Genomic DNA, 23,839 nt, shown 5'->3' with positions numbered 1-23,839 from the left:
CATTAGTGACTTATTAAACTCTTATTACCTCTAAAGAAACAATAAACTCCAATGATGCATTGATGCTATCCAGAAACTGTAGAAATCCCATTCTGCCAACTGTACACTAATAAGATGATAATATAGGTGATAATTCATGCTCAGCAATTCAGCATAGCAAGGCATGAAGAAAGTGCTTATTGTGAGTTATAATGACTAATAAGGCAATTATTTATGATTTTCACGTAACAGATTACTAACACAGATCATAATGAATAAAGGTTAATACATAGTGAATAAACTATTTAGACTAATTCAGGCTTTATTGAACAAATAATAAGATATGTATATATATATATATATATATATATATATATATATTGACATACAATACACATTCACCAGCCACTTTATTAGGTACACCTTGCTTGTACAACCCCAATTCCAGTGAAGTTGGGACGTTGTGTAAAACAGAATATGATGATTTGCTAATTCTTTTCAACCTATATTCAATTGAATACACTACAAAGACAAGATATTTAATGTTCAAACGGATAAACTTTGTTTTTTACAAATATTCACTCATTTTGAATTTGATGCCTGCAACACGTTCCAAAGAAGTTGGGACAGGGGCATGTTTACCACTGTGTTACATCACCTTTCCTTTTAACAACACTCAATAAGCATTTGGGAACTGAGGGCACTAACTGTTGAAGCTGTGTAGGTGGAATTCTTTCCCATTCTTGCTTGATGTACAACTTCAGTTGCTCAACAATCCAGGGTCTCCGTTGTATTTTGCGCTTCATAATGCACCACACATTTTCAATGGGAGACAGGTCTGGACTGTAGGCAGGCCAGTCTAGTACCCGCACTGTGCCCTGCACACCAACATGTGCAGAATTTACTTGGCATTGTCTTGCTGAAATAAGCAGGGACGTCCCTGAAAAAGATGTTGTTTGGATGGCAGCATATGTTGCTCCAAAACCTGTACGTACCTTTCAGCATTAATGGTGCCTTCAGAGGTGTGCAAGTTACCCATGCCATGGGCACTAACACACCCCCAAACCATCAGAGATGCTGGCTTTTGAACTTTGCGCTGATAACAATCTGGACAGTCCTTTTCCTCTTTGGCCCGGAGGACACGACGTCCATGATTTCCAAAAGCAATTTGAAATGTGGACTCGTCAGAACACAGGACACTTTTCCACTCTGTGTAAGTCCATCTCAGATGAGCTCAGGCCCAGAGAAGCTGGCGGCGTTTCTGGGTGATGTTGATATATGGCTTTTGCTTTGCATGGCTGAGTTTTAACTTGCACTTGTGGATGGAGTAACGAACTGTGTTCACTGACAATGGTTTTCTGAAGTGTTCCTGAGCCCATGTGGTAATATCTGTTACAGAATGATGTCGGTTTTTAATGCACTGCCACCTGAGGGATCGAAGGTCACGGGCATTCAATGTTGGTTTTCTGCCTTGCTGCTTACTTGCAGAGATTTCTCCAGATTCTCTGAATCTTTTGAAGATATTATGGACTGTAGATGATGAAATCCCGAAATTCCTTGTAATTACACGATGAGTTACAGATTTTAGTTACAGATTATAACTAAACATGCATGAACTGAATAGAATTGACATTTATTTTGCACTATACTTTGCATTAATTGTTGTATGTGAAATGACAGCCATCACACAAAATGTTTTAAATCATCAAATCATAGCAAATTTCTAAAATGAAGAGCATGCCAAACTCCAGTCTTGTTGTCATGAGGGTGCTCACACACATAAACTGTCTCTGTCTTTTTCTACACTCTTTTAGTTCAAGATAATTTCAGAGGACCTCCCATTACTTCATTGTTCAATCAGAGGGCTAAAGACACTTATTTCACCTCTTAAACTGTGAGATCATCCTTGCAATTAATTGCTTCTGATCAAGCTCCCGACCTGGAAAATTACTTCAGATTGTGATGGGGAATAACTGCTGTGTGGGCCCAGCTTTAGGATGCTGGTTTAGGTTTAGGTATTTCAATTTGCTGGTGCTTCTTTGTTATGTACATCTCAGCTGTTAGATTTTAAGCTTGTCTTTAAAGGGGTAAACATGGTGCTTGTGAAGAGTGGATGCATACTTGTAGTGAAGTGTGCATAATCTTGCTACAGTTTTATTTTGACTGAAAAAAATGTGCTCTGGTCTTTACGTAACAAGATAGGTCCGACTGCAGATTTACACCCACTGTTTCACTCCAGAGGAACTCATGCAGGAGGACAGCGTGATTGTACATTGTAAACAAAACTATAGGAAAGTTGAGCTTTTTGATCATTTCCATTCATATTTCAACCAGTGACCGCTCTCTTCATTCATGTCTCTGGTGTAAACAGCAATTGTGTGCTGCTTGTATGTGCCACCATGGATATTACCACTCAGGATAATGTTGCCAATATACAGATCAACCATTGGTAACCACTTCAACCAAAAGCCAACACATTACAAACCCATCAGAAAGCAGAAGAAACCATGCTTTCTGTAATTTTTTTCTGCAGGTGCAAGTAGAAAATGTTTTAGCGTAAAGCTTAAAGTGTAACCCTAGTCCAATGCAAATTTATAATTAAACCCACAAAAAAGACAAATGTTGATCAGCCTAAAACACTAAGAAAAACCAAAGCAATGCCCACACATACACTGTATGCCACTGGCTTGAAACTGCTGGAGTGGAAATACAGATATTGTATTGAACCGGAAGTGATCTAAAACATTCCCTGACCACCTAAAAAAGGTGGCCAGGTAGGGGCCCACTGAACACTTGTGCCCAAGAACCAACAACTTGATTATCCAGGCCTGGGACTTCACTGCCCAGTTTTCCCCCAGTAATTTAGTCATAAGCAATTTGACTAATGAGGACTCCCCAATCTCATTACCACACTAGCACTAACCCTTGAGCCATGTGTAAAAACAAATAAATCCCAGGAAAGTACAGCTTCAGGCAGCATTCCCAAAAGCTCATTTCCTCCATTGTCTAGGAGATATGTAACTCTGTTGCCAAGCATTACTACATTTACCAACATCAATGAAAGCCAAGTGAAGTTGTCAATCATGTCTTGACAAGTGGATTCATAAAGAGGTGCCCAGTACACTGGATGGGGTCAAGCTGCCACTTGCAGAAATATCCTTTGCATTAAAGGACAGCTAAGCTACTCCCTTCTCAGCCATCATTGATACTTAGCTTTGTTCAAAATTAAGGCCGTTTCTACAGTTTAGGAAACTTGCACTGGCAACTGCTTAGCCTTTTGCTACTTCCATCATACACCATTTCACCATCAGGTCAAACACTCGTTACACAGTATTCAAAGTCATCTTCAAAGTCATCTTTATTCCACAAGATTTACATTGCCCTGAAGCTGAGGTGGGTACATGTTTAAGGCCTCACGAAGATGACCTCTCCACTAGACACCACAGTCAATTTGTGAGAAGACCCCCGTCCTGCTGTGGCAACATCTCTTCCTGTGGGACAGAAAAGGAGTGAAATGAGTCCAAGCAGGGAGGGGGAACCCTACTCCCCACCACACAGATTCTACTTACTTTGCCTGGTGCACCTTGGTTCACAGGAGTCAGCTGCAGTTAACTGACACACAGATGTACTACAGTGGATGAACACCTGGAAAAGAGAACAAGAAACTGAGCAACAACCCCCTTGTCTTCATGAACAAGGTTATCAGAAGTGACACTACCTTCTCTTGCAAGGGAGCCATGGAGGCAGGATTCACAAATGTGAACATCTTCAGGACAAAGCGCTTGTAATGGCTGGGGAACTGAAGTCCCGACGACCCATCAACTGGAACGGGAGTAGTCAGGTAGTGGTCATGCTGGTATGGGCACCTGTGGGAAAACCCCAGGTCAACACTATGCCTGTATTAAAGCAGTAGACCAGGGGTACCCAATCCTAGTCCTGGAGCTCTCCCAGCATGCAGAGCTCATCTGTAACCCTGACCAACACAGCTGAGCCAGGTGACCAAGGGCTTCAATTGTGCTGGACCTGAACTCCCCAGGACCAGGTTTGAGCACCCCTGCACTGCATCCAACTCACCCATCCACCAGAAGGTCCCACTGAGGAGTGCTGAAGGGGTGAGAGGAAGAGGTTGCCCAGCAACGTCCCAAGACCAGCGCAATATTGGGATCCGTCCTCCCCAAGATGCGTACCTCAACATACACAGGCTCCCTCAGAACCTTAGTCACAGGATAGTCAGCATCACTGTAGTATGATGCATAGGCTGCTTGTGCTGTTGAGAATCACAATTCATTGTAAGCACCAGAGACGAGCCAAAAGCTCACAGCTGTCCAGACAGAAGTAGCTTACCTTGCACACAGCCCTTTGTGACACACTGACCACTGCCTAGTCTTAGTTCTACCCGGAGAGGTCCAGAAGCAGCTACAGGCATAGGAGGATTACTTGAGGAAAGCTGCACAGCCAGTGCTGCAACAGCTGCATCAGCATACCTACACTGGAAGTAAAGCCTGGCAAAGGGAGGGACACATTAGCAGAAGCCCTTGAACTACCTGAACATCTACTACGTGACTTGGGTTGCCACTCACTCATAGTGGCTGTCTCTTGTGATCGCACCAAGGGGTCCCACTTCAACTTCATAGGAGGAGGACATTTTGTTCTCATAGACCACATGGTCACCCAGCTCCTGGAGAAAGAACAAGCATAGCAGACATTGAGAGCACCAATACAAAACAAAGCCCCAACCACCTGAAAGCAGAACACCTCAGAAACCAACCATTGCTCTTGTGCCACAAGCAGTTACAGGAAACTGGTAGATAGCGAAGTCAGCATTGGAATCCACAGCACTGCAGGGGGCATCACTTCCTCCCAACAGGCTGATTGAATCCAGGCTAAGTCTGGGTAGTGTTGTATCCCTAGCCACCACCAACACAAACTGGCCATCTATTGTGCATTGGACAGTCACTAGAAACAAGAAGGGAAAAGATTTAGTAGTTTGCACTTTTGGCTACTAGAAATGAAGTCAAGATCACCCCATAAAGACAAACTCACCAGTTTTCCCATAGTAGCACTGCTGCCCATCAAAACAACAATTTATAGCAGCACACTGAGCAGTATCTATACCAGGTTCCCCACAAGGAACCCTGTCAACATCATCCACCCCACATTTCTCACGACCGATCACTGGTTTTTGAGGATCATGTGGCCCAGGAAACTGAGGGAGAGGCCGCTTTACTGCTTGTGGATTCCATGGAGATGCTATTACAAGGCCAAAACAGTTCAAGTGCACAAAAAGAGCTGCACAAGCTATACTAGCCCACATTTTTACCACAGTCTCCAAACTACTTGTGCCAACAATTAGCACTCCTCCCCCACATTTAGCTTTTTATTCTCTTTTCCCTCATAATTGTGAAAAGCCCCTCCTCCCACTCTATTAGCCATCGATTACTTTCCAGCCCTGCTCAGTTATGACCTGCGTAGGTGCTGCGGACACCTTCCTGTGGTAATGTGGATTAAGATCATCCTCTTTGATTTTAGGCATAAAAATATGGTGCCTGCTTGTGACCAGGCTATGAGTGTCTGTTGTCATTTCTAAAATATGCTTTCATAAAAGCTTTCCCGCTATACATTTGATCTAATGTCACAAATGTTTATGTTTAGATCATATGTTGACACACTTTTGATTAATTTACAACTTGCTATCAGAAGTAATCAACAACACCAATTTTTAATTTCTGTGAAGAGACCTACAGAGATATATAAAAGTTATCGACCTTTGTGCAGAATCCAACACTGACGGACCCCACCTGATCCATCAAATTTTTGCCTTCAGAAGATCTAGGCTGAATCTCATATGGCATCCTACATCGTACTTAGTGCTATCTATAGGTCAAAAAAGTATGGTATATACACGCTCAGGCATAACATGTTTACCACTTCCTTGTTACTATTCTCCATGTCCATTTTATCAGCTCTGCTTACTATATAGGTGAGCTTTGTAGTTCTACAACTACAGAATGTAGTCTATCTGTTTCTCTGCATACTTCGTTAGCCCTCATTTACTCTGTTCTTCATTTGTCAGGACCTCTTGGGCCCTCATAGATCAGGTGCTATGTGGGTGCTGAATCATTCTCAGCACGGTAGTAACACTGATGTGGTGGTGGTCTGAGTGGAGCAGACACAGCAGTGCTGCTGGACTTTTTAAACACCTCATTGTCACTGCTGGACTGAGAATAGTTCACCAACCAAAAATATCCAGCCAAAATCGTCCTGTGGGCAGCATACTGGGGGCAGCGACCTTTGACCACTGATGAAGGACTAGACGTTGACCAACACAAACTGCAGCAGCAGATAAGCTATCGCCTCTTACTTTACATCTACAAGGTGGACTGACAAGGTAGAAGAGCCCAATAGAGTGCACAGTGAGTGGACACAGTGTTTAAAAAATCCAACAGCACTGCTGTGTCTGATCCACTTGTATCAGTGCAACATAAACTAATTGTGCTGGTGATGATCAACCGCCCAAAAAGTACCTGATCTACCACTGAAAAACAGGGTCAAAGGCGGCTAACAAAGTATGCACAGAAACAGATGGGCTATAGTCTGTAAATGTAGAACTACAAACTGCACCTATATAGAAATAAAAGATTTTATTGGTCAAATAAAAAAGAATAAAAGAAAAATAAATTTTTTAAACCATTATTTGATTCTTCTTGGTCCTTGCAGACAGGTAACCCACTGATCAATCACTACACAAGTTCTTTAATGCTAAGAATCATTGGTGGGTTCGTCGTTAGAAGGTTCTCATATTCTATTTTTGGTATCTACTACTGGGATGCAAGCCCAAGTGGAACTTGATGTAATAGCATTGTGGTATTACAGGCGTGGAGGCTAGGTAAGTAGTACTTTGAGGCGTTGAGTTGAGAATAACTTCAATCTCAATGGGAACTGTGCTCGGCACTTCCTCCATGAAAGTTTGAGCCCCCGATATGACCCTTAGGGCTGTTTTGAAGGAACTAATTTCTCTTTCCCAACAACGTCCGAAATGTGGCGCATTTGCAGAGTTGAAGCTGAACCTGATTTGTTGACTAGCAAGTTGGGCTTGCAGATCAGGTTGAAGGGCAGCAAAGGCTTCCTGAAGCCTTTTTCTCTCCCCCTTGGAAGTTGGTGCCCTGGTCGCAGAGGCTCTCATGGGGTTTTCCATGCCGAGCAGTAAAACGGCTCAAAGGCTCTTCCAGACCTGGATGATGGCCTCTGACCCTGACAAGCTGAGTTGTACAGTCAAATTCTGAGGCAAGGCACAGCAGACGACTGTTGGCAGGCACTGGCTTTCCTGCCTTTAGTTGAGTCACCTCACTCAGGAAGGAATCCATCTGTGCTTAATCAATGTAATGCAGCATCTGCATATTCACTTGCAGCGGGGCTGTCTGAGGGATCTGCTGCGCTGTGAAGCTGCTGCGCAGTAACCTCAAGGTACTCGCTGATGCTGATGCAGATCAGGCAAGAGAGAGACTGAGGTCATGAGATTACAGACGATGGGTCTTCTCAGCTCATCGTCTTGCCAATCCCGAGTTAGACACGGGGGTTGTGGCCACTTTGCTGGAGGCAGTCTGAGGAACTGGGGTCCCTGACTCCATCTGTCCTTTCCTGCAAGGTAACAGATAGACTTTCCTCATGTGATGTCATCTGCAGGGTTGTGACTCGATGGCATGTAACTCCAGGTATCAGATCCTGTCAGGTCTTATGCCGCCGCCACGTGTCTTCCCACAAACACTTGGAATCTGCAGGATTCTGAAAGCAGCCAGGTGAGTACTGTTGTTGAATCAGTCCGCAGGGCAACAGAACAGATGGGGACGGTTAACTGTGTTCTGACTGCCTTTGCCAACTGGGCTCCAGTGAGAGCTGCACACAACTCTGGCAGTCAAGAAGGCTATGTCCACCTTGCCTTGGGAGATGTCATTTCTTAAGTAGGCGACTGCACCATAGGCCCTTTCTGAGGCATCACACAATATGCGAATATCCCTCATACTACTAGGGTGTTCCAGTTCTGGGGTGGTGTAACACCTAGGCAGTGAGATCATCGAGAGGTCCTTTACTTCCCTCTCCCATGCATACCAGGCTCTGAGCACATCTTGCGGGAAATAAGGGTCATCCCACTATTTCCTTTTATCCCATTGGTGCTGTATTAGGATCTTCACTCTGGTTGTGTATGGGATAATATAACCAAGGAGGTCACACTGGGTGGCCAAGACTTTGTACATGTTGCACAGAGCCATTATTTCACTGTCCACTGGGCCATGCTTATATGACAGTGTCAGAATGGCAGTTCCAGTGCAGCCCAAGGGTAGATTCCTGAGCAACTTGTCTGCCATAGCTGAGCCAGAGTCCGCTAGTGTCCGACCTGGTATGTGGAGAAAGGTGGCTAATGACTGCAGGATTATTACTGGCCCACGGTGGCAGTTCAAAGGCACCAGCTGCTAACAGACTGCAGAGCTTATCCACCAAGTCCTTTGCCAGTTTGCTGGAAGGAAGACTCTGTAGACAATTGTCTATGTATAATGATCTCGCTATGGTATCTTTGACATCCTTCCTTGGGTTGCTGTGAATAAAGACATGTTTTTGCAGGGCAAAGGTGGCACAGCATGGGCTGCATGTTGTTCCAAATGGAAGAACTTGCCATTCATAGACACTGGGGGGAGCATCTCGTTTATAGGTCTCTCCAGAGGAACCTGAGCAGACATCTGTCCCCTGGAAGTAGTCGTACTTGATGGACCATGCCACGGATGTTGCTGCTAATGGTCGTGGAACTGCTGGAGAAGGACTGCCAATAGTGAAGGGCCTAGGGTAGGACCAGGTAGTAGAAGTTCATTCAGGATGTGACCTTTCCATGAGAAGGAACAGTTGAATACCACCAGGTTTTTCCCCCATTATGCTGAACCATATGATGTGGTATATACCATGCCTCTTCTGATTGGTCTGCCTTATCTTGGTCCTGCTTCACAGCATAGCCAGCCTAGACTACTTTGGTAATCAGCTGCTTGTTCTGGGCTCTTCTCCAATCCCATAATACATGGGAATAATACTGATAATACAGCCTCTTTTGGTGCCCAGAGCTGGGGCATTTACTTGATGATGCTTTCCATTCATATTTCATCCAGTTACTACTCTTCATTCATAATGGCTCTGGCAAAAACAGCGACTGTTTGTGCTGCTTGTGTGTGCCAATATACAGATCAACCATTGGTAACCACTTCAACCAAAAGCCAACACATTACAAACCCATCAGAAAGCAGAAGAAACCATGCTTTCTGTAATTTTTTTCTGCAGGTGCAAGTAGAAAAAAATGTTTTAGCGTAAAGCTTAAAGTGTAACCCTAGTCCAATGCAAATTTATAATTAAACCCACAAAAAAGACAAATGTTGATCAGCCTAAAACACTAAGAAAAACCAAAGCAATGCCCACACATACACTGTATGCCACTGGCTTGAAACTGCTGGAGTGGAAATACAGATATTGTATTGAACCGGCAGTGATCTAAAACATTCCCTGACCACCCAAAAAAGGTGGCCAGGTAGGGGCCCACTGAACACTTGTGCCCAAGAACCAACAACTTGATTATCCAGGCCTGGGACTTCACTGCCCAGTTTTCCCCCAGTAATTTAGTCATAAGCAATTTGACTAATGAGGACTCCCCAATCTCATTACCACACTAGCACTAACCCTTGAGCCATGTGTAAAAACAAATAAATCCCAGGAAAGTACAGCTTCAGGCAGCATTCCCAAAAGCTCATTTCCTCCATTGTCTAGGAGATATGTAACTCTGTTGCCAAGCATTACTACATTTACCAACATCAATGAAAGCCAAGTGAAGTTGTCAATCATGTCTTGACAAGTGGATTCATAAAGAGGTGCCCAGTACACTGGATGGGGTCAAGCTGCCACTTGCAGAAATATCCTTTGCATTAAAGGACAGCTAAGCTACTCCCTTCTCAGCCATCATTGATACTTAGCTTTGTTCAAAATTAAGGCCGTTTCTACAGTTTAGGAAACTTGCACTGGCAACTGCTTAGCCTTTTGCTACTTCCATCATACACCATTTCACCATCAGGTCAAACACTCGTTACACAGTATTCAAAGTCATCTTCAAAGTCATCTTTATTCCACAAGATTTACATTGCCCTGAAGCTGAGGTGGGTACATGTTTAAGGCCTCACGAAGATGACCTCTCCACTAGACACCACAGTCAATTTGTGAGAAGACCCCCGTCCTGCTGTGGCAACATCTCTTCCTGTGGGACAGAAAAGGAGTGAAATGAGTCCAAGCAGGGAGGGGGAACCCTACTCCCCACCACACAGATTCTACTTACTTTGCCTGGTGCACCTTGGTTCACAGGAGTCAGCTGCAGTTAACTGACACACAGATGTACTACAGTGGATGAACACCTGGAAAAGAGAACAAGAAACTGAGCAACAACCCCCTTGTCTTCATGAACAAGGTTATCAGAAGTGACACTACCTTCTCTTGCAAGGGAGCCATGGAGGCAGGATTCACAAATGTGAACATCTTCAGGACAAAGCGCTTGTAATGGCTGGGGAACTGAAGTCCCGACGACCCATCAACTGGAACGGGAGTAGTCAGGTAGTGGTCATGCTGGTATGGGCACCTGTGGGAAAACCCCAGGTCAACACTATGCCTGTATTAAAGCAGTAGACCAGGGGTACCCAATCCTAGTCCTGGAGCTCTCCCAGCATGCAGAGCTCATCTGTAACCCTGACCAACACAGCTGAGCCAGGTGACCAAGGGCTTCAATTGTGCTGGACCTGAACTCCCCAGGACCAGGTTTGAGCACCCCTGCACTGCATCCAACTCACCCATCCACCAGAAGGTCCCACTGAGGAGTGCTGAAGGGGTGAGAGGAAGAGGTTGCCCAGCAACGTCCCAAGACCAGCGCAATATTGGGATCCGTCCTCCCCAAGATGCGTACCTCAACATACACAGGCTCCCTCAGAACCTTAGTCACAGGATAGTCAGCATCACTGTAGTATGATGCATAGGCTGCTTGTGCTGTTGAGAATCACAATTCATTGTAAGCACCAGAGACGAGCCAAAAGCTCACAGCTGTCCAGACAGAAGTAGCTTACCTTGCACACAGCCCTTTGTGACACACTGACCACTGCCTAGTCTTAGTTCTACCCGGAGAGGTCCAGAAGCAGCTACAGGCATAGGAGGATTACTTGAGGAAAGCTGCACAGCCAGTGCTGCAACAGCTGCATCAGCATACCTACACTGGAAGTAAAGCCTGGCAAAGGGAGGGACACATTAGCAGAAGCCCTTGAACTACCTGAACATCTACTACGTGACTTGGGTTGCCACTCACTCATAGTGGCTGTCTCTTGTGATCGCACCAAGGGGTCCCACTTCAACTTCATAGGAGGAGGACATTTTGTTCTCATAGACCACATGGTCACCCAGCTCCTGGAGAAAGAACAAGCATAGCAGACATTGAGAGCACCAATACAAAACAAAGCCCCAACCACCTGAAAGCAGAACACCTCAGAAACCAACCATTGCTCTTGTGCCACAAGCAGTTACAGGAAACTGGTAGATAGCGAAGTCAGCATTGGAATCCACAGCACTGCAGGGGGCATCACTTCCTCCCAACAGGCTGATTGAATCCAGGCTAAGTCTGGGTAGTGTTGTATCCCTAGCCACCACCAACACAAACTGGCCATCTATTGTGCATTGGACAGTCACTAGAAACAAGAAGGGAAAAGATTTAGTAGTTTGCACTTTTGGCTACTAGAAATGAAGTCAAGATCACCCCATAAAGACAAACTCACCAGTTTTCCCATAGTAGCACTGCTGCCCATCAAAACAACAATTTATAGCAGCACACTGAGCAGTATCTATACCAGGTTCCCCACAAGGAACCCTGTCAACATCATCCACCCCACATTTCTCACGACCGATCACTGGTTTTTGAGGATCATGTGGCCCAGGAAACTGAGGGAGAGGCCGCTTTACTGCTTGTGGATTCCATGGAGATGCTATTACAAGGCCAAAACAGTTCAAGTGCACAAAAAGAGCTGCACAAGCTATACTAGCCCACATTTTTACCACAGTCTCCAAACTACTTGTGCCAACAATTAGCGCTCCTCCCCCACATTTAGCTTTTTATTCTCTTTTCCCTCGTAATTGTGAAAAGCCCCTCCTCCCACTCTATTAGCCATCAATTACTTTCCAGCCCTGCTCAGTTATGACCTGCGTAGGTGCTGCGGACACCTTCCTGTGGTAATGTGGATTAAGATCATCCTCTTTGATTTTAGGCATAAAAATATGGTGCCTGCTTGTGACCAGGCTATGAGTGTCTGTTGTCATTTCTAAAATATGCTTTCATAAAAGCTTTCCCGCTATACATTTGATCTAATGTCACAAATGTTTATGTTTAGATCATATGTTGACACACTTTTGATTAATTTACCACTTGCTATCAGAAGTAATCAACAACACCAATTTTTAATTTCTGTGAAGAGACCTACAGAGATATATAAAAGTTATCGACCTTTGTGCAGAATCCAACACTGACGGACCCCACCTGATCCATCAAATTTTTGCCTTCAGAAGATCTAGGCTGAATCTCATATGGCATCCTACATCGTACTTAGTGCTATCTATAGGTCAAAAAAGTATGGTATATACACGCTCAGGCATAACATGTTTACCACCTCCTTGTTACTATTCTCCATGTCCATTTTATCAGCTCTGCTTACTATATAGGTGAGCTTTGTAGTTCTACAACTACAGAATGTAGTCTATCTGTTTCTCTGCATACTTCGTTAGCCCCCATTTACTCTGTTCTTCACTTGTCAGGACCTCTTGGGCCCTCATAGATCAGGTGCTATGTGGGTGCTGAATCATTCTCAGCACGGTAGTAACACTGATGTGGTGGTGGTCTGAGTGGAGCAGACACAGCAGTGCTGCTGGACTTTTTAAACACCTCAGTGTCACTGCTGGACTGAGAATAGTTCACCAACCAAAAATATCCAGCCAAAATCGTCCTGTGGGCAGCATACTGGGGGCAGCGACCTTTGACCACTGATGAAGGACTAGACGTTGACCAACACAAACTGCAGCAGCAGATAAGCTATCGCCTCTTACTTTACATCTACAAGGTGGACTGACAAGGTAGAAGAGCCCAATAGAGTGCACAGTGAGTGGACACAGTGTTTAAAAAATCCAACAGCACTGCTGTGTCTGATCCACTTGTATCAGTGCAACATAAACTAATTGTGCTGGTGATGATCAACCGCCCAAAAAGTACCTGATCTACCACTGAAAAACAGGGTCAAAGGCGGCTAACAAAGTATGCACAGAAACAGATGGGCTATAGTCTGTAAATGTAGAACTACAAACTGCACCTATATAGAAATAAAAGATTTTATTGGTCAAATAAAAAATAAAGAATAAAAGAAAAATAAATTTTTTAAACCATTATTTGATTCATCTTGGTCCTTGCAGACAGGTAACCCACTGATCAATCACTACACAAGTTCTTTAATGCTAAGAATCATTGGTGGGTTCGTCGTTAGAAGGTTCTCATATTCTATTTTTGGTATCTACTACTGGGATGCAAGCCCAAGTGGAACTTGATGTAATAGCATTGTGGTATTACAGGCGTGGAGGCTAGGTAAGTAGTACTTTGAGGCGTTGAGTTGAGAATAACTTCAATCTCAATGGGAACTGTGCTCGGCACTTCCTCCATGAAAGTTTGAGCCCCCGATATGACCCTTAGGGCTGTTTTGAAGGAACTAATTTCTCTTTCCCAACAACGTCCGAAATGTGGCGCATTTGCAGAGTTGAAGCTGAACCTGATTTGTTGACTAGCAAGTTGGGCTTGCAGATCAGGTTGAAGGGCAGCAAAGGCTTCCTGAAGCCTTTTTCTCTCCCCCTTGGAAGTTGGTGCCCTGGTCGCAGAGGCTCTCATGGGGTTTTCCATGCTGAGCAGTAAAACGGCTCAAAGCCCTTAAGAAGGAGTCTGAGTCCAGGCTTGTCTAGAGGTCTGTGTAAACTGCTCTGGAGGTCATGCACTTGAAGAGGATTCCCCATTTATTTTCACTTCGGCGCCCCACTCTGATGACAGAGGGGCAGAAACAGTCGACACCAGTAGAATAGAATGCCGGTTTATAGACTCAAAGTCTAACCAGGGGGAATGTTGGCCATTCGTGGTTGATTAGGAGGTCCTCGCCATTTCTTGCAGTCAGCACTTTTTGGTTGTTGGCGACGAACAGGCTCGCGCCCTTGCAGCACCCAGTACTTTTGCTGTACCTCAGCAAAGACCCTCTTCCAGACCTGGATGATGGCCTCTGACCCTGACAAGCTGAGTTGTACAGTCAAATTCTGAGGCAAGGCACAGCAGACGACTGTTGGCAGGCACTGGCTTTCCTGCCTTTAGTTGAGTCACCTCACTCAGGAAGGAATCCATCTGTGCTTAATCAATGTAATGCAGCATCTGCATATTCACTTGCAGCGGGGCTGTCTGAGGGATCTGCTGCGCTGTGAAGCTGCTGCGCAGTAACCTCAAGGTACTCGCTGATGCTGATGCAGATCAGGCAAGAGAGAGACTGAGGTCATGAGATTACAGACGATGGGTCTTCTCAGCTCATCGTCTTGCCAATCCCGAGTTAGACACGGGGGTTGTGGTCACTTTGCTGGAGGCAGTCTGAGGAACTGGGGTCCCTGACTCCATCTGTCCTTTCCTGCAAGGTAACAGATAGACTTTCCTCATGTGATGTCATCTGCAGGGTTGTGACTCGATGGCATGTAACTCCAGGTATCAGATCCTGTCAGGTCTTATGCCGCCGCCACGTGTCTTCCCACAAACACTTGGAATCTGCAGGATTCTGAAAGCAGCCAGGTGAGTACTGTTGTTGAATCAGTCCACAGGGCAACAGAACAGATGGGGACGGTTAACTGTGTTCTGACTGCCTTTGCCAACTGGGCTCCAGTGAGAGCTGCACACAACTCTGGCAGTCAAGAAGGCTATGTCCACCTTGCCTTGGGAGATGTCATTTCTTAAGTAGGCGACTGCACCATAGGCCCTTTCTGAGGCATCACACAATATGCGAATATCCCTCATACTACTAGGGTGTTCCAGTTCTGGGGTGGTGTAACACCTAGGCAGTGAGATCTTCGAGAGGTCCTTTACTTCCCTCTCCCATGCATACCAGGCTCTGAGCACATCTTGCGGGAAATAAGGGTCATCCCACTATTTCCTTTTATCCCATTGGTGCTGTATTAGGATCTTCACTCTGGTTGTGTATGGGATAATATAACCAAGGAGGTCACACTGGGTGGCCAAGAGTTTGTACATGTTGCACAGAGCCATTATTTCACTGTCCACTGGGCCATGCTTATATGACAGTGTCAGAATGGCAGTTCCAGTGCAGCCCAAGGGTAGATTCCTGAGCAACTTGTCTGCCATAGCTGAGCCAGAGTCCGCTAGTGTCCGACCTGGTATGTGGAGAAAGGTGGCTAATGACTGCAGGATTATTACTGGCCCACGGTGGCAGTTCAAAGGCACCAGCTGCTAACAGACTGCAGAGCTTATCCACCAAGTCCTTTGCCAGTTTGCTGGAAGGAAGACTCTGTAGACAATTGTCTATGTATAATGATCTCGCTATGGTATCTTTGACATCCTTCCTTGGGTTGCTGTGAATAAAGACATGTTTTTGCAGGGCAAAGGTGGCACAGCATGGGCTGCATGTTGTTCCAAATGGAAGAACTTGCCATTCATAGACACTGGGGGGAGCATCTCGTTTATAGGTCTCTCCAGAGGAACCTGAGCAGACATCTGTCCCCTGGAAGTAGTCGTACTTGATGGACCATGCCACGGATGTTGCTGCTAATGGTCGTGGAACTGCTGGAGAAGGACTGCCAATAGTGAAGGGCCTAGGGTAGGACCAGGTAGTAGAAGTTCATTCAGGATGTGACCTTTCCATGAGAAGGAACAGTTGAATACCACCAGGTTTTTCCCCCATTATGCTGAACCATATGATGTGGTATATACCATGCCTCTTCTGATTGGTCTGCCTTATCTTGGTCCTGCTTCACAGCATAGCCAGCCTAGACTACTTTGGTAATCAGCTGCTTGTTCTGGGCTCTTCTCCAATCCCATAATACATGGGAATAATACTGATAATACAGCCTCTTTTGGTGCCCAGAGCTGGGGCATTTACTTGATGATGCTTTCCATTCATATTTCATCCAGTTACTACTCTTCATTCATAATGGCTCTGGCAAAAACAGCGACTGTTTGTGCTGCTTGTGTGTGCCAATATACAGATCAACCATTGGTAACCACTTCAACCAAAAGCCAACACATTACAAACCCATCAGAAAGCAGAAGAAACCATGCTTTCTGTAATTTTTTTCTGCAGGTGCAAGTAGAAAAAAATGTTTTAGCGTAAAGCTTAAAGTGTAACCCTAGTCCAATGCAAATTTATAATTAAACCCACAAAAAAGACAAATGTTGATCAGCCTAAAACACTAAGAAAAACCAAAGCAATGCCCACATACACTGTATGCCACTGGCTTGAAACTGCTGGAGTGGAAATACAGATATTGTATTGAACCGGCAGTGATCTAAAACATTCCCTGACCACCCAAAAAAGGTGGCCAGGTAGGGGCCCACTGAACACTTGTGCCCAAGAACCAACAACTTGATTATCCAGGCCTGGGACTTCACTGCCCAGTTTTCCCCCAGTAATTTAGTCATAAGCAATTTGACTAATGAGGACTCCCCAATCTCATTACCACACTAGCACTAACCCTTGAGCCATGTGTAAAAACAAATAAATCCCAGGAAAGTACAGCTTCAGGCAGCATTCCCAAAAGCTCATTTCCTCCATTGTCTAGGAGATATGTAACTCTGTTGCCAAGCATTACTACATTTACCAACATCAATGAAAGCCAAGTGAAGTTGTCAATCATGTCTTGACAAGTGGATTCATAAAGAGGTGCCCAGTACACTGGATGGGGTCAAGCTGCCACTTGCAGAAATATCCTTTGCATTAAAGGACAGCTAAGCTACTCCCTTCTCAGCCATCATTGATACTTAGCTTTGTTCAAAATTAAGGCCGTTTCTACAGTTTAGGAAACTTGCACTGGCAACTGCTTAGCCTTTTGCTACTTCCATCATACACCATTTCACCATCAGGTCAAACACTCGTTACACAGTATTCAAAGTCATCTTCAAAGTCATCTTTATTCCACAAGATTTACATTGCCCTGAAGCTGAGGTGGGTACATGTTTAAGGCCTCACGAAGATGACCTCTCCACTAGACACCACAGTCAATTTGTGAGAAGACCCCCGTCCTGCTGTGGCAACATCTCTTCCTGTGGGACAGAAAAGGAGTGAAATGAGTCCAAGCAGGGAGGGGGAACCCTACTCCCCACCACACAGATTCTACTTACTTTGCCTGGTGCACCTTGGTTCACAGGAGTCAGCTGCAGTTAACTGACACACAGATGTACTACAGTGGATGAACACCTGGAAAAGAGAACAAGAAACTGAGCAACAACCCCCTTGTCTTCATGAACAAGGTTATCAGAAGTGACACTACCTTCTCTTGCAAGGGAGCCATGGAGGCAGGATTCACAAATGTGAACATCTTCAGGACAAAGCGCTTGTAATGGCTGGGGAACTGAAGTCCCGACGACCCATCAACTGGAACGGGAGTAGTCAGGTAGTGGTCATGCTGGTATGGGCACCTGTGGGAAAACCCCAGGTCAACACTATGCCTGTATTAAAGCAGTAGACCAGGGGTACCCAATCCTAGTCCTGGAGCTCTCCCAGCATGCAGAGCTCATCTGTAACCCTGACCAACACAGCTGAGCCAGGTGACCAAGGGCTTCAATTGTGCTGGACCTGAACTCCCCAGGACCAGGTTTGAGCACCCCTGCACTGCATCCAACTCACCCATCCACCAGAAGGTCCCACTGAGGAGTGCTGAAGGGGTGAGAGGAAGAGGTTGCCCAGCAACGTCCCAAGACCAGCGCAATATTGGGATCCGTCCTCCCCAAGATGCGTACCTCAACATACACAGGCTCCCTCAGAACCTTAGTCACAGGATAGTCAGCATCACTGTAGTATGATGCATAGGCTGCTTGTGCTGTTGAGAATCACAATTCATTGTAAGCACCAGAGACGAGCCAAAAGCTCACAGCTGTCCAGACAGAAGTAGCTTACCTTGCACACAGCCCTTTGTGACACACTGACCACTGCCTAGTCTTAGTTCTACCCGGAGAGGTCCAGAAGCAGCTACAGGCATAGGAGGATTACTTGAGGAAAGCTGCACAGCCAGTGCTGCAACAGCTGCATCAGCATACCTACACTGGAAGTAAAGCCTGGCAAAGGGAGGGACACATTAGCAGAAGCCCTTGAACTACCTGAACATCTACTACGTGACTTGGGTTGCCACTCACTCATAGTGGCTGTCTCTTGTGATCGCACCAAGGGGTCCCACTTCAACTTCATAGGAGGAGGACATTTTGTTCTCATAGACCACATGGTCACCCAGCTCCTGGAGAAAGAACAAGCATAGCAGACATTGAGAGCACCAATACAAAACAAAGCCCCAACCACCTGAAAGCAGAACACCTCAGAAACCAACCATTGCTCTTGTGCCACAAGCAGTTACAGGAAACTGGTAGATAGCGAAGTCAGCATTGGAATCCACAGCACTGCAGGGGGCATCACTTCCTCCCAACAGGCTGATTGAATCCAGGCTAAGTCTGGGTAGTGTTGTATCCCTAGCCACCACCAACACAAACTGGCCATCTATTGTGCATTGGACAGTCACTAGAAACAAGAAGGGAAAAGATTTAGTAGTTTGCACTTTTGGCTACTAGAAATGAAGTCAAGATCACCCCATAAAGACAAACTCACCAGTTTTCCCATAGTAGCACTGCTGCCCATCAAAACAACAATTTATAGCAGCACACTGAGCAGTATCTATACCAGGTTCCCCACAAGGAACCCTGTCAACATCATCCACCCCACATTTCTCACGACCGATCACTGGTTTTTGAGGATCATGTGGCCCAGGAAACTGAGGGAGAGGCCGCTTTACTGCTTGTGGATTCCATGGAGATGCTATTACAAGGCCAAAACAGTTCAAGTGCACAAAAAGAGCTGCACAAGCTATACTAGCCCACATTTTTACCACAGTCTCCAAACTACTTGTGCCAACAATTAGCGCTCCTCCCCCACATTTAGCTTTTTATTCTCTTTTCCCTCGTAATTGTGAAAAGCCCCTCCTCCCACTCTATTAGCCATCAATTACTTTCCAGCCCTGCTCAGTTATGACCTGCGTAGGTGCTGCGGACACCTTCCTGTGGTAATGTGGATTAAGATCATCCTCTTTGATTTTAGGCATAAAAATATGGTGCCTGCTTGTGACCAGGCTATGAGTGTCTGTTGTCATTTCTAAAATATGCTTTCATAAAAGCTTTCCCGCTATACATTTGATCTAATGTCACAAATGTTTATGTTTAGATCATATGTTGACACACTTTTGATTAATTTACCACTTGCTATCAGAAGTAATCAACAACACCAATTTTTAATTTCTGTGAAGAGACCTACAGAGATATATAAAAGTTATCGACCTTTGTGCAGAATCCAACACTGACGGACCCCACCTGATCCATCAAATTTTTGCCTTCAGAAGATCTAGGCTGAATCTCATATGGCATCCTACATCGTACTTAGTGCTATCTATAGGTCAAAAAAGTATGGTATATACACGCTCAGGCATAACATGTTTACCACCTCCTTGTTACTATTCTCCATGTCCATTTTATCAGCTCTGCTTACTATATAGGTGAGCTTTGTAGTTCTACAACTACAGAATGTAGTCTATCTGTTTCTCTGCATACTTCGTTAGCCCCCATTTACTCTGTTCTTCACTTGTCAGGACCTCTTGGGCCCTCATAGATCAGGTGCTATGTGGGTGCTGAATCATTCTCAGCACGGTAGTAACACTGATGTGGTGGTGGTCTGAGTGGAGCAGACACAGCAGTGCTGCTGGACTTTTTAAACACCTCAGTGTCACTGCTGGACTGAGAATAGTTCACCAACCAAAAATATCCAGCCAAAATCGTCCTGTGGGCAGCATACTGGGGGCAGCGACCTTTGACCACTGATGAAGGACTAGACGTTGACCAACACAAACTGCAGCAGCAGATAAGCTTTCGCCTCTTACTTTACATCTACAAGGTGGACTGACAAGGTAGAAGAGCCCAATAGAGTGCACAGTGAGTGGACACAGTGTTTAAAAAATCCAACAGCACTGCTGTGTCTGATCCACTTGTATCAGTGCAACATAAACTAATTGTGCTGGTGATGATCAACCGCCCAAAAAGTACCTGATCTACCACTGAAAAACAGGGTCAAAGGCGGCTAACAAAGTATGCACAGAAACAGATGGGCTATAGTCTGTAAATGTAGAACTACAAACTGCACCTATATAGAAATAAAAGATTTTATTGGTCAAATAAAAAATAAAGAATAAAAGAAAAATAAATTTTTTAAACCATTATTTGATTCTTCTTGGTCCTTGCAGACAGGTAACCCACTGATCAATCACTACACAAGTTCTTTAATGCTAAGAATCACTGGTGGGTTCGTCGTTAGAAGGTTCTCATATTCTATTTTTGGTATCTACTACTGGGATGCAAGCCCAAGTGGAACTTGATGTAATAGCATTGTGGTATTACAGGCGTGGAGGCTAGGTAAGTAGTACTTTGAGGCGTTGAGTTGAGAATAACTTCAATCTCAATGGGAACTGTGCTCGGCACTTCCTCCATGAAAGTTTGAGCCCCCGATATGACCCGTAGGGCTGTTTTGAAGGAACTAATTTCTCTTTCCCAACAACGTCCGAAATGTGGCGCATTTGCAGAGTTGAAGCTGAACCTGATTTGTTGACTAGCAAGTTGGGCTTGCAGATCAGGTTGAAGGGCAGCAAAGGCTTCCTGAAGCCTTTTTCTCTCCCCCTTGGAAGTTGGTGCCCTGGTCGCAGAGGCTCTCATGGGGTTTTCCATGCTGAGCAGTAAAACGGCTCAAAGCCCTTAAGAAGGAGTCTGAGTCCAGGCTTGTCTAGAGGTCTGTGTAAACTGCTCTGGAGGTCATGCACTTGAAGAGGATTCCCCATTTATTTTCACTTCGGCGCCCCACTCTGATGACAGAGGGGCAGAAACAGTCGACACCAGTAGAATAGAATGCCGGTTTATAGACTCAAAGTCTAACCAGGGGGAATGTTGGCCATTCGTGGTTGATTAGGAGGTCCTCGCCATTTCTTGCAGTCAGCACTTTTTGGTTGTTGGCGACGAACAGGCTCGCGCCCTTGCAGCACCCAGTACTTTTGCTGTACCTCAGCAAAGACCCTCTTCCAGACCTGGATGATGGCCTCTGACCCTGACAAGCTGAGTTGTACAGTCAAATTCTGAGGCAAGGCACAGCAGACGACTGTTGGCAGGCACTGGCTTTCCTGCCTTTAGTTGAGTCACCTCACTCAGGAAGGAATCCATCTGTGCTTAATCAATGTAATGCAGCATCTGCATATTCACTTGCAGCGGGGCTGTCTGAGGGATCTGCTGCGCTGTGAAGCTGCTGCGCAGTAACCTCAAGGTACTCGCTGATGCTGATGCAGATCAGGCAAGAGAGAGACTGAGGTCATGAGATTACAGACGATGGGTCTTCTCAGCTCATCGTCTTGCCAATCCCGAGTTAGACACGGGGGTTGTGGCCACTTTGCTGGAGGCAGTCTGAGGAACTGGGGTCCCTGACTCCATCTGTCCTTTCCTGCAAGGTAACAGATAGACTTTCCTCATGTGATGTCATCTGCAGGGTTGTGACTCGATGGCATGTAACTCCAGGTATCAGATCCTGTCAGGTCTTATGCCGCCGCCACGTGTCTTCCCACAAACACTTGGAATCTGCAGGATTCTGAAAGCAGCCAGGTGAGTACTGTTGTTGAATCAGTCCGCAGGGCAACAGAACAGATGGGGACGGTTAACTGTGTTCTGACTGCCTTTGCCAACTGGGCTCCAGTGAGAGCTGCACACAACTCTGGCAGTCAAGAAGGCTATGTCCACCTTGCCTTGGGAGATGTCATTTCTTAAGTAGGCGACTGCACCATAGGCCCTTTCTGAGGCATCACACAATATGCGAATATCCCTCATACTACTAGGGTGTTCCAGTTCTGGGGTGGTGTAACACCTAGGCAGTGAGATCATCGAGAGGTCCTTTACTTCCCTCTCCCATGCATACCAGGCTCTGAGCACATCTTGCGGGAAATAAGGGTCATCCCACTATTTCCTTTTATCCCATTGGTGCTGTATTAGGATCTTCACTCTGGTTGTGTATGGGATAATATAACCAAGGAGGTCACACTGGGTGGCCAAGACTTTGTACATGTTGCACAGAGCCATTATTTCACTGTCCACTGGGCCATGCTTATATGACAGTGTCAGAATGGCAGTTCCAGTGCAGCCCAAGGGTAGATTCCTGAGCAACTTGTCTGCCATAGCTGAGCCAGAGTCCGCTAGTGTCCGACCTGGTATGTGGAGAAAGGTGGCTAATGACTGCAGGATTATTACTGGCCCACGGTGGCAGTTCAAAGGCACCAGCTGCTAACAGACTGCAGAGCTTATCCACCAAGTCCTTTGCCAGTTTGCTGGAAGGAAGACTCTGTAGACAATTGTCTATGTATAATGATCTCGCTATGGTATCTTTGACATCCTTCCTTGGGTTGCTGTGAATAAAGACATGTTTTTGCAGGGCAAAGGTGGCACAGCATGGGCTGCATGTTGTTCCAAATGGAAGAACTTGCCATTCATAGACACTGGGGGGAGCATCTCGTTTATAGGTCTCTCCAGAGGAACCTGAGCAGACATCTGTCCCCTGGAAGTAGTCGTACTTGATGGACCATGCCACGGATGTTGCTGCTAATGGTCGTGGAACTGCTGGAGAAGGACTGCCAATAGTGAAGGGCCTAGGGTAGGACCAGGTAGTAGAAGTTCATTCAGGATGTGACCTTTCCATGAGAAGGAACAGTTGAATACCACCAGGTTTTTCCCCCATTATGCTGAACCATATGATGTGGTATATACCATGCCTCTTCTGATTGGTCTGCCTTATCTTGGTCCTGCTTCACAGCATAGCCAGCCTAGACTACTTTGGTAATCAGCTGCTTGTTCTGGGCTCTTCTCCAATCCCATAATACATGGGAATAATACTGATAATACAGCCTCTTTTGGTGCCCAGAGCTGGGGCATTTACTTGATGATGCTTTCCATTCATATTTCATCCAGTTACTACTCTTCATTCATAATGGCTCTGGCAAAAACAGCGACTGTTTGTGCTGCTTGTGTGTGCCAATATACAGATCAACCATTGGTAACCACTTCAACCAAAAGCCAACACATTACAAACCCATCAGAAAGCAGAAGAAACCATGCTTTCTGTAATTTTTTTCTGCAGGTGCAAGTAGAAAAAAATGTTTTAGCGTAAAGCTTAAAGTGTAACCCTAGTCCAATGCAAATTTATAATTAAACCCACAAAAAAGACAAATGTTGATCAGCCTAAAACACTAAGAAAAACCAAAGCAATGCCCACACATACACTGTATGCCACTGGCTTGAAACTGCTGGAGTGGAAATACAGATATTGTATTGAACCGGCAGTGATCTAAAACATTCCCTGACCACCCAAAAAAGGTGGCCAGGTAGGGGCCCACTGAACACTTGTGCCCAAGAACCAACAACTTGATTATCCAGGCCTGGGACTTCACTGCCCAGTTTTCCCCC

General features: G+C 45.4%; 3 protein-coding genes across 3 annotated transcripts; all 3 read right to left on the bottom strand.

Annotated features, from left to right (window-relative positions):
- Nucleotides 1-3,312: 3,312 nt before the first annotated feature.
- On the bottom strand, nt 3,313-5,336 carry LOC119263204 (zona pellucida sperm-binding protein 4-like). Its single transcript, XM_037537615.1, has 8 exons — nt 5,023-5,336; nt 4,748-4,935; nt 4,560-4,657; nt 4,324-4,481; nt 4,054-4,246; nt 3,698-3,845; nt 3,549-3,624; nt 3,313-3,470 (listed from the first exon to the last, which is right to left on the bottom strand). Exons 1-8 carry the CDS (start codon nt 5,291-5,293, stop codon nt 3,385-3,387), a joined length of 1,218 nt encoding a protein of 405 aa, XP_037393512.1. The 5' UTR covers nt 5,294-5,336; the 3' UTR covers nt 3,313-3,384.
- Nucleotides 5,337-10,100: 4,764 nt separating this feature from the next.
- On the bottom strand, nt 10,101-12,126 carry LOC119263201 (zona pellucida sperm-binding protein 4-like). Its single transcript, XM_037537612.1, has 8 exons — nt 11,811-12,126; nt 11,536-11,723; nt 11,348-11,445; nt 11,112-11,269; nt 10,842-11,034; nt 10,486-10,633; nt 10,337-10,412; nt 10,101-10,258 (listed from the first exon to the last, which is right to left on the bottom strand). Exons 1-8 carry the CDS (start codon nt 12,079-12,081, stop codon nt 10,173-10,175), a joined length of 1,218 nt encoding a protein of 405 aa, XP_037393509.1. The 5' UTR covers nt 12,082-12,126; the 3' UTR covers nt 10,101-10,172.
- Nucleotides 12,127-17,207: 5,081 nt separating this feature from the next.
- On the bottom strand, nt 17,208-19,233 carry LOC119263203 (zona pellucida sperm-binding protein 4-like). Its single transcript, XM_037537613.1, has 8 exons — nt 18,918-19,233; nt 18,643-18,830; nt 18,455-18,552; nt 18,219-18,376; nt 17,949-18,141; nt 17,593-17,740; nt 17,444-17,519; nt 17,208-17,365 (listed from the first exon to the last, which is right to left on the bottom strand). Exons 1-8 carry the CDS (start codon nt 19,186-19,188, stop codon nt 17,280-17,282), a joined length of 1,218 nt encoding a protein of 405 aa, XP_037393510.1. The 5' UTR covers nt 19,189-19,233; the 3' UTR covers nt 17,208-17,279.
- Nucleotides 19,234-23,839: the final 4,606 nt, after the last annotated feature.

Source organism: Pygocentrus nattereri, chromosome 4 (genome assembly GCF_015220715.1).
Source record: "Pygocentrus nattereri isolate fPygNat1 chromosome 4, fPygNat1.pri, whole genome shotgun sequence".
Lineage (NCBI taxonomy): Eukaryota > Metazoa > Chordata > Actinopteri > Characiformes > Serrasalmidae > Pygocentrus > Pygocentrus nattereri.
Note: the sequence above shows the minus strand (reverse complement) of the source record. Positions and strands in the feature narration are given on the sequence as shown.

Excerpts from the sequence above, each read along its gene's own strand:
- LOC119263204 (XM_037537615.1), bottom strand. The coding sequence starts at position 5,293 with ATGTGGGCTAGTATAGCTTGTGCAGCTCTTTTTGTGCACTTGAACTGT. Across the intron at positions 4,247-4,323 it reads CACAAAGGGCTGTGTGCAAG|CACAAGCAGCCTATGCATCA; the intron begins GTAAGCTACTTC and ends GATTCTCAACAG. Across the intron at positions 3,471-3,548 it reads ACCAAGGTGCACCAGGCAAA|GAAGAGATGTTGCCACAGCA; the intron begins GTAAGTAGAATC and ends TCTGTCCCACAG.
- LOC119263201 (XM_037537612.1), bottom strand. The coding sequence starts at position 12,081 with ATGTGGGCTAGTATAGCTTGTGCAGCTCTTTTTGTGCACTTGAACTGT. Across the intron at positions 11,270-11,347 it reads ACAAGAGACAGCCACTATGA|GCTTTACTTCCAGTGTAGGT; the intron begins GTGAGTGGCAAC and ends TCCCTTTGCCAG. Across the intron at positions 10,413-10,485 it reads TGGCTCCCTTGCAAGAGAAG|GTGTTCATCCACTGTAGTAC; the intron begins GTAGTGTCACTT and ends TCTCTTTTCCAG.
- LOC119263203 (XM_037537613.1), bottom strand. The coding sequence starts at position 19,188 with ATGTGGGCTAGTATAGCTTGTGCAGCTCTTTTTGTGCACTTGAACTGT. Across the intron at positions 18,831-18,917 it reads GTGCTACTATGGGAAAACTG|TGACTGTCCAATGCACAATA; the intron begins GTGAGTTTGTCT and ends TCTTGTTTCTAG. Across the intron at positions 17,366-17,443 it reads ACCAAGGTGCACCAGGCAAA|GAAGAGATGTTGCCACAGCA; the intron begins GTAAGTAGAATC and ends TCTGTCCCACAG.